This window comes from Brassica napus, chromosome C1, assembly GCF_020379485.1.
Source record: "Brassica napus cultivar Da-Ae chromosome C1, Da-Ae, whole genome shotgun sequence".
Lineage (NCBI taxonomy): Eukaryota > Viridiplantae > Streptophyta > Magnoliopsida > Brassicales > Brassicaceae > Brassica > Brassica napus.
This window is the reverse complement of record NC_063444.1, coordinates 3,542,626-3,558,112: the sequence shown is the minus strand read 5'-3', so window position 1 is coordinate 3,558,112 and position 15,487 is coordinate 3,542,626. Positions and strand designations below refer to the sequence as shown.

At 36.2% G+C, this 15,487-nt stretch overlaps 2 protein-coding genes across 2 annotated transcripts; both read left to right on the top strand.

The window, feature by feature from the left end:
- Positions 1-4,378: 4,378 nt before the first annotated feature.
- LOC111204068 lies at positions 4,379-6,012 on the top strand. The gene is made up of 4 exons (XM_048745232.1): positions 4,379-4,639; positions 4,760-4,874; positions 5,153-5,267; positions 5,343-6,012. The coding sequence occupies exons 1-4, from the start codon at positions 4,527-4,529 to the stop codon at positions 5,804-5,806; spliced, it is 807 nt and encodes a 268-aa protein (XP_048601189.1). The 5' UTR covers positions 4,379-4,526; the 3' UTR covers positions 5,807-6,012.
- A 6,181-nt stretch (positions 6,013-12,193) lies between these two features.
- Positions 12,194-15,425, top strand: LOC106402074 (G-type lectin S-receptor-like serine/threonine-protein kinase SD2-5). The gene has a single exon (XM_013842716.3). It carries the CDS (start codon positions 12,735-12,737, stop codon positions 15,222-15,224), a length of 2,490 nt encoding a protein of 829 aa, XP_013698170.1. The 5' UTR covers positions 12,194-12,734; the 3' UTR covers positions 15,225-15,425.
- The last annotated feature ends 62 nt before the right edge of the window (positions 15,426-15,487 follow it).

Here is a 15,487-nt window from a genome sequence, read left to right as displayed (position 1 = left end):
ACAGCGTTAATAATGTTTTTTTTTTAAACTCATTTTTTGCGGCTAGTACTATTTTTTTAATTTATTTTTAATTTTATTTTTATTTTAAAAAACACAATACAACTTAGCAAATTTTTGTTATTTTGCTTTTTCTAAAATAATTAAATATGATATGACATGCTATAATTGGCTGGTGAACCTACACCTTCTGGGGTAAACAAAAAAAAAACTTTTTTTAGAATGCGTAGATGTTGTTTTGTAAATTTGTTCTAATATAATTTTGATAACATTATAGTAAATAAGTCTTATTTGGCGTTTGACTTCTGTAAATTGAAACACAATTATGGATAAACTATTTTCTAATTAAATACAACGCATAATAGTGTATGAACCAAAATTTCTTTTGAAAAAATAAATTTAAATATATGGAAGGAATAAACATTAGAAGCTCCAATTAGACATGAACATCCTTTTTAAGAATTTTTGGAGAAACAAATGTAAGTTATGATTTCCGAGATAATTTTAATTTTAGCTTTTACCCCAAATTTGATATCATTATTTAAATTTATCTTTAAGAGATAACAATTTTCATAAATACTTTAAATTTCCAAAAACTAAAACTGGCATTATAAATCATTTAAAAATGTTTAAAATCATTTATAAAATATTTATAAAGGTTCATAAATTCAAACCCAATCCATAAATAATCTACTAAGACAACATAAAATAAAAACTGATAATATACTTTTATCAGCCGTGACAATGACTGGAGCAACATCATGACCATGACTCTTTCTCTCTGTATCTTCAACAGTGCTCTGAAATCGTTTATCCTCAAAGATGATGTTATTGTCATCAGAAACATTGCTTGTGAGTGAACTCGATGAAGCCAAGCTTGAATGTTTCTTGAGTTGAACATCTTCTGAACAGCTATCGTTGACATCATCTTTAATTGCCTGCTGCTTCGCTCTGCCTACTTTAGCAAAGGAATCACTCTGCCTCATCTCCAATGAGTTATCTCGGGAATGACCTCTCATCCATGAAGCATTTTCTGATTGTTCATCAACATTTTTCTTAGAAAGATCTGCCCTGGTAGTAGATTGATCTTCTTCTTCCCTATAAATGTTTCTTGGCATTTCTTCTTTAACAAAACCTCTGCTTTGTACATTTGAGCTACTATGTCTATGTGAAGGTTCGTTTCTTATATTATCATAAGAGGATGAGTTCGGCGACTCTGTGGAACTCTGCATCGTCATCCTCATCCTTTCTTTACTTGAAAGCTCAGCAGCTGCACGTGCAGCAAAACTCACTCTTTCAGCAGATTCAGCAGCTGCATGTGCAGCAGCTGTAGCATTAGCAAATTCGGTTTCGTATGGAGATGAATCCACATAACCTGGATGAGGTCTGTGTTCTCTGCCACCATTCTTATCTCCTGTATAAAAGAAGAAACGATTTGTTACATCTAACGCTTCAACACAGATAGAACAAACATTAAACAAAAAGTTTTTTCTTATGAAAAAAACTAACCAGAAGGTCTTGGATCTTGACGTTAGTGATCAGTAGAAGCAGTGCGGCTGGAAGATATTCCGCCAGTTTCATATAAGTCCTGCTCCACGTTAGCAGTAGATGGAGGTTGAAACTCTGGAGGTTGATTGTTTGGATTCTTGAAGAATATGAGTTTATTCCACTCACGGATTAAGAGGAACTTGCTCCACTCTGCTCAAAGAAATTGAAAATGCCATTGAGGAAACTTATACTAAAGAAATGAAGATGTAGTTACTGACCATCAATATAGTCTCCTTTGGATCTGGCTCAACTAAAGATTATGGTTCCCATGTTACATTATGCTTCGTAGCAATCTCTTTCAAAATTTTGTTCTTCGTTGGACCATCAGGAGCTTTAACCGACAGTTTATCCACCAACTAAGCATACATAGAGAGAGAAAGAATCATCATCATCATCATCATCAAGAATGATGCCTCTCTCCTACGAACATCAGAGAAAGGAAAACAACAACACAAGCAACCAAAACTCACCAAGCGCCTCACACCAGAATCTTACTGCAACCCAACAGCAGCTAAAACAAAAAGGAGAGAAATGCTTAACGACATCAGCTAACTCCGCGACATCAGGAAATTATAAGCTTCAGAGTATATAAAGAAGGAGGAAAAAAATGAGCTTAAACGAAACCACATAAAAGGAGTATCGATGGATCGATTAAAACTCAGTCGAAATGGTTTAGGGGGAGAAGCCGAAGTGGCAGAGGAGAAGAGAGAAGACGAAGTGGTAGAGGAGGCAAGAAGAGACACGCGACTTCAGCTCCGCGTCGTAGACCTAGGTCTAATTATTAGATGATCTAAAAGCCCAATCCCAAATCAAAAGAAGCCCACGCGCATAAGTCAATTCAGAAAAAAATTTAAGCCCAGCCCGAAAACGAAATGTTCTGACTGGAAGATTATTTATGCTGACGTGGACATGCTAGAATTGGAGATTATCCCATTTTTAGTATTGTGATATAAAGAAAATATTAATGTTTTCGAACCTCTCATTTAATATGCTTTTACATAACGCTTAGAGCATAATTATTAGGGGTTTTTAGACTGAAGTTCTTAACGGAATATAAGATTCCGTCTCTTAAAACTCTTATTTAATAACCGGTTCTTATCTTTTTTAGTTAAAAATTAAGAGACGGGTTCTTATATTCTGCTAAGAACTCCAATAATCATGCTCTTAGTTTTTCGTTTGCCACAATTTCTCTCAATTTGTTCCGAAAATAAAATATGTAATTATGTTTGGTCAACATCATAGTATGTATACTATATGATTATTCTTGTACTTTCTCTTCTCAGTTTGTTATACTCCCTCCATTTCGCGTGTAAGTAGATTTCGGGGAATTTTTTTATTTCAAAATGTAAGTATTTTTCATATTTTTAGATAATTTTTACATTTATTGAATATAGTGTGACCAATCAAATTAAATAGATTTATTTTTGATTGGTTAAGTTATATCTAACATATTTATTATACGATAATTTTTAAAACATAATAGTTTTTAAAATTTTTGTGTTTTTAACCAAAACTACTTACAGTGAGTATAATCTAACTAAATCATATGCCAACAGAGTGATCGTATACCAGTTTACTCGTTGAGTTAAAAGGGACCATTTAAAGTAGTCATAAATATTCGATTATGTTCATGGTCCTAGACGTGGTACGATAGAAACCGTTGGTTAGAGCATCCGCATTGAGGATTCATGAGAGGAGTTCACACAGAAATCAAGAAAAAATAATAATAAAATAATAAAATCACATGAATTCTTCTCTCCTAAAGCTCTCTTTGCTGAACCCCTATCTCCTAAAGTTCATCACTGTAGCGCGGATCCTACGTGTCGTGGCAGTTCGTGATTAGTCTAATTTTTTTTTTTTTTTAATCAGAAAGAAAAAGAAAAAAAAAATTAATAATAAAAAATTGAAAAGATGATCCCAAGAGAGAGTTCATTAGGTGATCTTAGTAAAGTAGCCTCTGAATGATATCACGTGGCTGCATGGTTTTTCGTAATCGATCCATTTTTTAGGAAACATTTTCATGTCGAACGCAACATAGCTTTTACTGTGTATCCACGTGCCCGGCATGCATCATACTGGGCCTTCAAATCTGACTTTTTGGGCCTTGCTTCCAACAACGGCGACGTGAGTGGTTTCAATTTGGGTCTTCAATGAATATTTACTGAGCTATATTTATATTTTGGTCAGCTAGATCTTATTTTGTTTTGTGGTTGTCAATTCAGAAATTTTACATCTTTTGTCGTCATCGTGAGTTATTTCAGTGTCAGAGATTAAACTATAAGCGAAAAGTTCGAGGTGGTACGAAAGCAATGCTTTTTACTTCAACCAAACAATAAAACTTGTAAAGTTTCTTTATGGGTATGTACTGTTTACTCTTTTTAGTTTATTTTTCCTTGAGAAAGCAATTATAGCGAAAGCTTCAAAATGTATTGCATCATATTCAAGAATGAAAGCGATATGTTAAGGATTAAATTTCCATAAAGACGTAAAATGTCTTACAATAGTATAAAAATCTCAACCGCAATAATATAGTGAATTAAAACGTTTTGGGCATCTAATGTTTTAGTCTTCCCAATCACGCATACCTTTGAAATAAAGCTTTACATTTGAGTATTAGTGCAAATGTAGATCATATGTAGAACTAGGTTATGGTCAATGTTTGGTTATCAACATAAACTGTAGTTGGTGAAGGCTCTTGTTTTATTATCTCTGGAAAAGGGATAATCTAAAAATAATTTATTGGACTGCAATCCTATAGAGTATAGAGAATAGACTATAGGGTAGGCCGGACCATGAAAATCATAAAAAAGCGGAGTAAACCGGAACGAACCGGACCGGACCAACTGACAAGACACTCTCTCTCTCTCCCACACTGATATTATTGAGTTGGGTAGCGAAAGGAGGGGAAGCAAAACAATCTGACTTTGTCTTTTCTCTCTCTCTCTCTCATAGGAACTTAAGAGAAAGTGGTGGGAAAGAAGATGCCGAGGCCAGGGCCAGGGCCAAGACCAAGACCGTACGAATGCATCAGAAGAGTTTGGCATAGTGACAGACACCAACCCATAAGGGGTTTGCTCATCCAAGAGATTTTCAGGTCATCTTCTCTCTCTCTCTCTCTCTCTCTCACTCTGTAACAGTGTATGTAGAGGTGTGCATGTGTCCCTTCTTTGTTTTCTTTTAGCTCAATTGTTATATGAAACCTATTTTTTGGCAGGATTGTTTGTGAGATTCACAGCCAATCTACCAAGAAGAACACTGAATGGCAAGAGAAGCTCCCTGTTGTTGTCTTGAGAGCTGAAGAAATCATGTACTCCAAAGCCAATTCTGAGGTTCTTTTCTTTATTACATTTTCATTCTCCAAAAAAAAAAAATTAATTTCGAAATTTAAAAGACTGTTTCTCAACAGTAATTTAGCTTCAGTTATTGTGGAACAGAGAAGTAGTTCATTGAACAGTGAGATAGATACAGTGTTACTTGTGATGTTCTGCTCCACATAATGAACATTGGAACTCATGTCACTGTATATGTACTTAAATAATAGATTTGTAAGTAAAGTGTCCAAGTTAGTTGAGTCTTGACTATATATTTTGATTTACTTCATTGTTAGGCTGAGTATATGGACATGAATACACTTTTGGACCGTACAAACGAGGCCATTAACACCATAATCCGACTCGATGAGACCACCGAAAAAGGGGAGTTTCTTCAGCCTTGTATTGAAGGTATACCGTATACAATCTGAACTATTACACTTCTCTTGATTCTTCTTCTTAGTCTTGTTCTTTTTGTTTCTGTAGCTGCTTTGCATTTGGGTTGCACGCCAAGGAGAGCTTCAAGAAGCCAACGGAACATAAACCCCAGATGTTATCTTAGCCAAGACTCAACTAAGTTGGACAACATTTTGTCTCCGCAATACCAAGCCTTCATGAAACAGAACAACTTTTGTCCGAAGAATCTTCAGGTTATGAGTTTTCACAGCGATGTTCAAGAGAAGTGGGTCGAGAGATGCCCTGTCTCCAAGTACTCAAGCTACCCTTTGTGTTATTCATTCATGGTTTCTTCTTTGCCAAGATCTAACAATGTCACTGACTCGTACAAGTCGAACAAGAGCAGCAAACCTGTGATTGCCACTGATGCAACAAAGGGCAGTACTACCTTCGATGGGTGTGATCTATCTCTGCGCTTAGGACCTCTTGGAGATATCAGAACTCCTAGTCAAAAACGGAGTAAGATAAGCAGCAGTAACAACAACAAAAGCTGAAAATTGAGAGTCAGATAGCGAGTCTTGTATTAGAGGATGTCTCTTAGTTAGCTATTTTAGTTCCTCTGTAGGTTTTAGGTGTCTTTAGATATGTAAATGGAGAGAGAGATAATGATGGAAACAGAGCAGTCTTCGTCTTCTATTTGTCAGTTCATTAATCTTGTATCATCAAACTTCCATGTACTTTTAATAGCATGATTTCGAAATATCGAGTCTACTACATCTGTACCTTCACAATAGATAGTAGTTACACAAGATATTCGTAAGATTTTATGAAAATAGTTGTGATAGGAACCTGCTAACCAATGCTAACTCTTGTGATACGGGCTTGGGCCAGTTAGTTGGTTTTGTATTGAACTCAGCGTATGTCCATTTATTAGTCCCTCCACTCTCTTGGGCCTACTTGTTTTTACGTTGCATCATACATGACCAAATTATATGCTAATTATTCTAGTGATACAGGTAGAAAACTAAAAAAATCACTATTTGATGCCCATGCATACGTTAATGCTTTCATGTAACAGATCTACCTTATGTGATGTTGTGTGTTACGTTGGGTGTTACGGTTAGACTATAACATAAAATTAAATTAATTTGAGTTGAGTTGAGTTGAGAGTCACACTAAATGAAAGCTCATGCAGTACTACATGCATACTCGAATATGAATCTAAAAAGAAAATTATTACATGCAGAAAAATGTCTCAACAACCAAATCTATACGAGTGTATATTTTGATTTTACAGATGCACTTGTACATTATTATAACATAGAGGCAATATATTTCCCTTGTTGTAAACCATTTAACAAAGCATAATTCAACTAAACTTTTGACAGCAGGGAAGACCTCGTTAATTTTAAACTTTACCAGTTTACCTAATATGAATCTTTGATCTCAAGACTTCTCTATATCAGCAAAGCAGTCCATTATTGAAAAAATGGAAAATAAGATTTAAAAATGCTAAGCTTTTTGTAATCTACTAATCTCCTCACAAAAGTAATTTCTCATTGGATTTTGAGTGAGGCTTTTCTTTCTCATTGCCCAACGTCGTCCATTATTATATAAATAACCTTGTTCATTATAATTTATGTCTTACCTAAAAGTTGATCCAAGTGGTTTTAAATTACTCAAATTGGTGACCAATTGACTCTCTACGTATTGGTTTGACAAGAAATGACCGGTTCTTTTGAATTTAATTAGTATTTTTCTTGGAATTAAGCGATCCATTATTGATCAATTATATATGTATTATAGTACTAGTTTATAAAAGAAAAAACAGAGAGAAATCTCAGTTGTACGTTGACGGCTACCACGTTCCTGATGATATCAAATGTGATCATTCGTATGATTGTACTGGAAGATACATGACGAACTATACCGATTTGCAAGATAAAAATTATATGTTTTATAGTATGTGATTTGTTGAGATAAGATTTGCTTATTCTTGTTAACGCACATGCCTACATACGTATTATTGTATGCATCTGTAAAATCATGATATGTAAACATACGATAGATATTTAGATACATGAAACATATGTACGCATGAAAGAGCTACGTTGTTATTGTTTATTAAACAACATATACGATTCTTGTGTTTTTTTCTTTAACATCTGATGCCATAGGATTACACCCTGGAGTACCTAAAACGCAGATATTTTTAACCACTAATGAGACCATCAGACCATACAATTTTTACTGCTTTGATATACTAAATTGTAGACCCCAAAAAATATATTGCTTTTGAGTTTTGACTACTCTTTAGTCTTGATAAAAAGATTAACTTCTAGTTCTCCATGCATACCTTTGTCATAAAATTTTTTTTTTTTTAAATAGATCGACAATAATCACAAAACAACAAGAATATATAATTGTCTTTTTGAAAAAAGAATAGGCGGAATCAAACATGTTTTTAGAATACGTAAAGATATGGTGATATAATTTCTTATGAGTTGTCTATAAGAAAGAAAGAAAATACCAACAATGAAGCGAGCGATATGTCACGTTGACGTACCACGAAGAAGATTTAGTTTCTTACAAACCACCTAATTGCCTGGTTAACAAATGATAATATAATATCCGGAACCATATTCAAACGTGAAAAAGCATCTTATTCTATTTTATGTGGAAAGGCAGATAAAATATGTGAACCCAGAGTCTCTTTGATTTATGTAATAAGACAAATTAATCTCCATTTTCGTAAAGTAGCTCTGTGTTCACATATTCTTAGTTTCTTACTTTACGAACCTGAAATATAACAAAGTCTCGCTTATTTCATAAACGTAGTATCTTTTACGAATATTTACAACATTTTTGCTTTGAGAGTTATAGTTAGCATTAATTAGACATCGGTTTTTAATTTGTTATGTTATCATACTCATACTGACGTTATCTATTTAATATATTAAATTCAATAAGTTATAGGATGCAGATAAGTTATATATCAACACATCGTCGAGGAAGTAATTCCACATATGTACATTTGAAATCTCTAAGAAAGAAAAATAAAACATTATAAAGATATATAGAGCTCATAAGTAAAATAACCTATACAACTGGAAATAAAGGACTTCCAGAAGAAGATGGACCATGAAGCTATGACATATATTGATAATGGATATATATTATATATATAAATGCAGATGACAATAGTACATATCCAGACGTACATAATTGTGCATATATATAAACAATAATGGTAGATGCACGTTTGAGGAAGTTGCATTTTAGGTTTAGTTAAAGACCTATGGTGCTGTCACTGTTTAGGCCACATCGAATTGTATCACTATGATCCATTACTATTGCGTAGCTGTTTATTATTTTTCCAATAATTTATGTTTATAATTTAATGCTTGTCATTTTTCACTAGTATGAAATACTATGGATGTATGTATAATACGCTTGGCGATTCGCCAACTCATTTCAGAATAATTTATAACTTAGGGATATGAATGGGAGTAGATGATTGCGGGTCATTAAAACCAAAGCTAACTCCCCAACTACATTTCATTTGAGCAATTAATATGATGTAACGTTTTAATGAAAACTTTACTCTTATTATATTTGTGCCCTTCTGGAGGATCTGTGGAATCAAGAGTTGTCTCAATATTTATCTAGCTACTCTAGTACATAACCATAAAAAAACTACTTACATGTTAAAGTTTTCACATGATTGACTTGGTTTACGGAGTGGCAACAACGATAAATCACCGAGAATTTTAAATGGTAGGGGGAGGTTACAACATATCGATTAGGTATATCCTGTGTCGCCAAACAATTAAGTAATGAAAATTTTAAAATTGGCATTGATAATAGTATGAATCATACATTCAGGAATAACGCTCGGCCGTTGAAAAAGAAGGGTTGATGAATCTGCTTTGAAGATTGTAACCATGAAGTCAAACCAAACACCACGTCGGTAGTGAAAAAGGAGTAATTTGGTTTTGGTTCATTTCATTAACCAGGGGCATATTGGAGATTTTGATATTTACCAGAACAGTGGATTGATGGAAGAGCTCTAGGCCGTTTTTTGGCTTTTATTTGCACTCAGAACCACTTCCTACATGTGAGACACTTTGTTGTGGGCCAGCCATAAACTGTGGACAACTTGATCCTTAATAGACATTCGATGCATGGACGGATGATACATGTAAAAATTTCAGAAGCTTCATCAGAGTAAGCTCCACAATAGTTGAGCTTAAGAACACAACTCCAACAACAATGTTTGTATGTGGACGGGGACAAGATGATTTTGATTATGCTGTGGATATAGACGCTAACATAACCATGAATAAAGAACAAGAGAGATCTCTTAAATTTGTAGATAGGGAATTGAAACTTGATGTGGTGGATAGAGTAGTAAATCAAATACTAAACATATATATAACAAAATGTAACATATTGAAAGACGGTGATATGGTTGCCAATGTGTCCACAATCTCAAGGATGAACAAATTAATGATTTCAAACCAATAACTACCACTACATGTCTAGAGAAAAAAACAAGCTTTAGTGATGAAAACAAAGCTAAACAAACCAAAAAAGTTAAAACGAGTCATCTCCTCCTCCAAAACCTCCGGTCAAAACGAGTCAGCTCCTCTTCCCGGTGAACCACACCATGGATTCCAAGCTCAACATCATCGTGGATGAGCTCGGTGAAGCTGCGGTGGTTCGAGCTCGTCACAGTCCTCCACCATGAGATATGTAGTATGTTGAATTTTAAATTTTAATCTTAATTTTACTCGTCCACAAATAGCCGTCCATGTTTACCCGTCCACGCTTATCTTTCCACACTCATCCACATGTGTCGTTCCATGCTTATATTCTATATGTAGCTATCCATATTTTTCAAACATCCACATATCACTCATCTGTAACCCATGTTCGAAAACGCGCTCTCCACGGCCGGAAACTTGGCGGAAAATCGTGTAACGGCCGGTGGCCGTGGCGATTCGAGATGATTCGGTGAACTACTCGGAAAAGGTTAAAAGTTCCTTATTTTCTAGATGTTACGCTCGAAATCTCAATTCATGGTAAAGATCTATCATATTTTGATTAAAAGGAACAAGATTTATAAGAAAAAGTGAAGAAATGGTGAGGAAAAAAAAATGAACAGCCGCTATAAACTTGTAAGTGATAGGTTAGGAATGAGGACATTTCAGTAATTGTCGTTTCCATTAACCTAAAACTGAAAAAATGGTCAAAAATTGATTTTGTGGCTTTCGACAAAATTTGCTATATGTATTTTTAATTTAAAAATAAAAAAAAATAAATTATTAAGAAATAGATTAAACAATAATAAAGAAACACAATTTCTCTTTAGTTTTGTCTAAAAAAGATTTTATTTTCTTATGGGCAAATATGTATGTAAAAAATTCTTGATGGAACGTAAGAAAGTACACGGGGAGTTCGGTATACTGACTGCTGTGGCTTCCGTACTCAGTCTTACCTTAACAATCAAACAAACACCTCAATCTATTTTTTCACACTTCCCCACGTCCCTCTTCGTGTTCTTTTCCAACCCAATTCATAGTTTTTTTTTTTTTTTTTGAAAAAAGGCATAATTCATAGTTTTTTTTTCCTTCGTAATCTCTACGTTTTTGTGAGTGATATTCTGTTTTTAATATTTCATGGGAACAGTGCCGTCCCATAATTTGGGGTGGCCTAAAGCACAAAAAATATTTATGTGGCCTCTTATATAAATACCAACAATAAATAGTAACAGTCAGCCAATACAAAAAGGTATAGAGTTATCGAATGGTAAAAATTAAAATTACGCTGGACAAAAAGAGAATCAAACTATGCAGATCAAACTTTTAAACCATTTGACCTAACTATTATTCAGTGACAAATGGTATTAATGTTTTGTTTATATTTTGTGGCCTAAAGCAGATGCTTTAGTTCCCTTATTGGAGGGACGGGCCTGCATGGGAAGACTTAGTAAGGTTAGGTGTTATTTACTTTTATTGGAAAAAGTAAGTTTAGGTGTTATTTGTTGAACATAGTTTCCTTTTTTACGGTAAAGAAAAAGACGAAGTAGATGTGTATTCAAACTACACACACGAAAAACCCATGTTTTGACGTTGGCTGATCCATCTTTGAATTCCCCATGACTAAAAGAGAAGAAAGGTTTTTTGATTGGAATACAATTTAAAATTCTTTAAAAAAGAGAGTTTTTGCCTCCAATTTCATTTTATATTTTATTCCAAAATAGAATTTAGAATAGAACAATGTTTCGACACCCAAATCATTTTTATTATATAATAAAGTAAATTTATTCTTTTTTTTTTACTCCAAATAGGATATGACTAAAGTTAAATAAACTCCAGAGTTACTCAATTTTTTTTTTTAAAATAACGTTTTGTATCGAAGATGCTATACATTATTTTTTATTTTGGTTTCATTTGATATTGAATTTTGTATGATTTTACATTTACTAAAAACATAATTGAAACCTGTAACTTTTAACTAGTGATGACAAGGCGAAAAAACAATCCGTCATCTGCAATACAAATATCAATTACACACCAAATTCAAATTTCATACATGACACAATTTTAAGCAATCTCAAGTGATGTTCAGATTGTTCTTTCGTTAAGAACAAAAGAATAGTCTTCATTCCACCTCAACCATTCAGTAAAAATGCAATTCTTTTACGAAAACATAAATGCAATCTGTACGGTGCGAACCTATCCACACAACCCTTTATTACACAATCAACTACATCTGTCTCCTTCTTCTGTCCTCTCTGAAAAGTCAAAAAGTCAAAAGGGTCTGGAAAAAATTTAAGAACATGTTTGGTTAAAAAGAGAGACCCACCCAAGCGGGTCGGATCTGTCCATAATAGTTTGTGACGGTCGCAAGAGGGAAAATATAAAAAAGGAAAACGGATTTAAAGGAAACGGCTCACACAGATTTTTATTAATTAAGACACTCTTACAAGTTACAACCTTCTTCTCTCTGTTTCAATCCCCCCCAGTTGTCGCTTTCCTCTCTTATCAAAGACCCAATTCAAACTTCATTGAATCTGAGACAGATAGGCAAAACACACAAAACCAGAGTTCTCCAACCCCTTCAAATAATCCAGCTCTTCTTCAATTTCAATTTCAATTTTTCCGGTTCCTTTACCCAATTCCGGTCTGAAAAAGTTTGAAACTTTCTAACAAGACGAAGGCGAGTTCTTGTTTCTCTGTTTGATTATTTCTCCGTCACGAAATCTTCTTCTCGGGGGAGGTTTGCGATGAATCTAGAAACAATCAGTTTCCATTTACAGATGCATAGCGTTCACCTGACAGCGCTCTGAGATTTGTCTTTTTGCATCTTTTGGGAATCTTCTTTTGTTTGTTTCTCAGATCCATTGACTTGATCCACACACAAAAAAAGTTTACATTTTTTTCCATAAAGATTTAGTGTAAAATTCTAGGCAAAGCGATGAGAGGCTTCTTCATCGTCTTCTTAACAACATGTCTAACTCTCTTCCCTCATCCTCTACACGGCGGTGTACCCTACACCGGCAGCATCACACCAGGCTTCGAAGGAACTCAGATGAACTACATCAACAACAACGGCATCTTCCTCGAATCCAACAGCTCAGCCTTCGGCTTCGGCTTCGTAACCACTCCAGCTTCCGTCACTCTCTTCACACTCAGCATCGTCCACAAACCCACCTCGAGACTCATCTGGTCGGCGAACAGAGCTTCCCCTGTTTCGAACTCCGACAAGCTCCAGTTCCAAGACAACGGAACCGTCGTGCTCCGTACAGAAGGAGGATCCGAGGTTTGGAGATTGGACGATGCAAACAAAAACGCTTCGAGAATGGAGCTTCGCGACTCGGGGAACCTCGTGGTTGTCTCCGGCGACGGAGCTTCGATCTGGGAGAGCTTTGATCATCCTACGGATACTCTGATCACAAACCAGGCTTTTAAAGAAGGGATGAAACTCACAAGCAACCCGTCTTCGAGCAACATGAGTTACTCTCTCGAGATTAAATCGGGAGATATGGTTTTATCCGTTGACAGCTCGACACCTCAAACGTACTGGTCCATGGGGAACGACAGAGGGAGGATCATCGAACAAAACGGCGTCGTGACTTCTTCCTCTCTCCTCGGGAACTCGTGGAGGTTCTTTGATGAGAAACAGTCTTTGTTATGGCAGTTTGTTTATTCGGATAATAAAGACGATAACGCCACGTGGATCGCGGTTTTAGGAAACAACGGCGTGATCTCGTTCTCGAATCTCGGGAGCGGTGTCTCTGCTGCTGATTCCTCGACCAAAATCCCGAGCGATCAGTGTGCGACGCCTGAGCCTTGCGGGTCTTACTTCACATGCTCTGGTAGTAAAGTGTGTGGATGTGTTTCCGGTTTATCAAGAGTTCGGTCTGATTGCAAATCCGGGATCGATACTTCTCTTTGTAATAATAAGAAAGACAATAACGCATCTTCCCGTGTGGAGCTTGTAAATGCTGGAGACGGTGTTGACTACTTCGCGCTCGGGTTTGCTTCTCCGTTCTCTAAGAAAGCTAGTCTCGATAGCTGTAAAGAGTTCTGCAGCAGCAACTGCTCGTGCCTCGGTTTGTTCTTTCGGAACAGTTCTGGTGACTGCTTCTTGTTTGATTGGATTGGGAGTTTTAAAGCCTCTGGAAGTGGAGGTTCTGGTTTGGTTTCTTACATCAAGGTGGCTACTAATGGTTTAGGAGGTGGAGACAACGGAGAAGAAGAAGATGGGAAACACTTTCCTTATATAGTGATTATAGTCTTGGCGACGGTTTTCATCATCGGTTGTTTGATCTTCGTGGCGTTTCGGATTCATAGGAGAACGAGGACGAAAACTATTCTGGACGCTGATGAGGAGCATAGCTCAGAGGAGGATAACTTCTTGGAGAATCTATCGGGGATGCCTATTAGGTTTACGTTTAAAGATCTTCAGTCAGCGACGAATAACTTCTCTATCAAGTTAGGTCAAGGAGGGTTTGGTTCGGTCTACGAAGGGACGTTACCTGATGGTTCGCGTTTAGCGGTGAAGAAGCTTGAAGGAATAGGTCAAGGGAAGAAAGAGTTTCGAGCCGAGGTTAGTATCATCGGAAGCATTCATCATCTGCATCTGGTGCGGCTTAGGGGGTTCTGCGCGGAAGGAGCTCATAGGCTTCTCGTTTATGAGTTCTTAGCGAAAGGTTCGTTGGAGAAATGGATATTCAGGAGAAGAGATGGAGATATTCTGTTGGATTGGGACACAAGGTTCAACATCGCGGTCGGAACAGCGAAAGGGTTAGCTTATCTACACGAAGATTGCGACGCAAGAATCATCCATTGCGATATTAAACCTGAGAACATTCTCTTGGATGATAACTTCAACGCCAAGGTATCTGATTTCGGACTAGCTAAGCTCATGACTAGAGAGCAGAGCCATGTTTTCACGACTATGCGTGGGACTAGAGGCTATTTGGCACCTGAGTGGATCACAAACTACGCGATCTCGGAGAAGAGCGATGTCTACAGCTACGGGATGGTGTTGCTAGAGCTGATAGGAGGAAGAAAGAACTATGATCCATCAGAGTCCTCGGAGAAGTGCCACTTTCCTTCTTATGCTTTTAAGATGATGGAAGAAGGGAAGCTTTTGGAGATTGTTGATGGGAAGATGAAGAACGTTGACGTGGACGATGAGAGAGTTCAGAGAGCGATGAAGACTGCGCTTTGGTGTATACAAGAAGATATGCATTTGAGACCGTCGATGAGCAAAGTTGTTCAGATGCTTGAAGGAGTTTTTCACGTGGTTCAGCCTCCGTCTTCTTCTACTTTGGGGTCGAGGCTTTACTCGAGCTTCTGTAAGTCGATTAGTGAGGAAGGTGGTGGTACCTCGTCTGGACCGTCGGATTGTAATAGTGAGAACTATCTGTCGGCCGTGAGACTCTCCGGTCCGAGATAGCCCAGTTTTTAGTGTCTTCTTCTTATAGGTTTTTAGATGACATTACAACCATGTATTTGTATGTATATTGTTGTTCTGTTTAAAACATTAGTGTTCTATCTCTCAGTTTCAGTTTTGTAATGTTCCGACTTGTATACATAGATTAAAATGTACTACTCATCGATTTTCTACTGATAATAGTAGATACTTTTTGTAATTTTATTTCAATTTTGAAGAGAGGAGCGGAGCTTCCAAGCTTGATGATCAGACTCGTATATACTCGT

Bases quoted from the DNA above. Each gene is read 5' to 3' on its own strand.
- LOC111204068 (XM_048745232.1), top strand. From the start codon at position 4,527: ATGCCGAGGCCAGGGCCAGGGCCAAGACCAAGACCGTACGAATGCATC. The intron at 4,640-4,759 runs GTCATCTTCTCT...ATTTTTTGGCAG, and splicing joins CTCATCCAAGAGATTTTCAG to GATTGTTTGTGAGATTCACA. The intron at 5,268-5,342 runs GTATACCGTATA...TTGTTTCTGTAG, and splicing joins TCTTCAGCCTTGTATTGAAG to CTGCTTTGCATTTGGGTTGC.
- LOC106402074 (XM_013842716.3), top strand. From the start codon at position 12,735: ATGAGAGGCTTCTTCATCGTCTTCTTAACAACATGTCTAACTCTCTTC.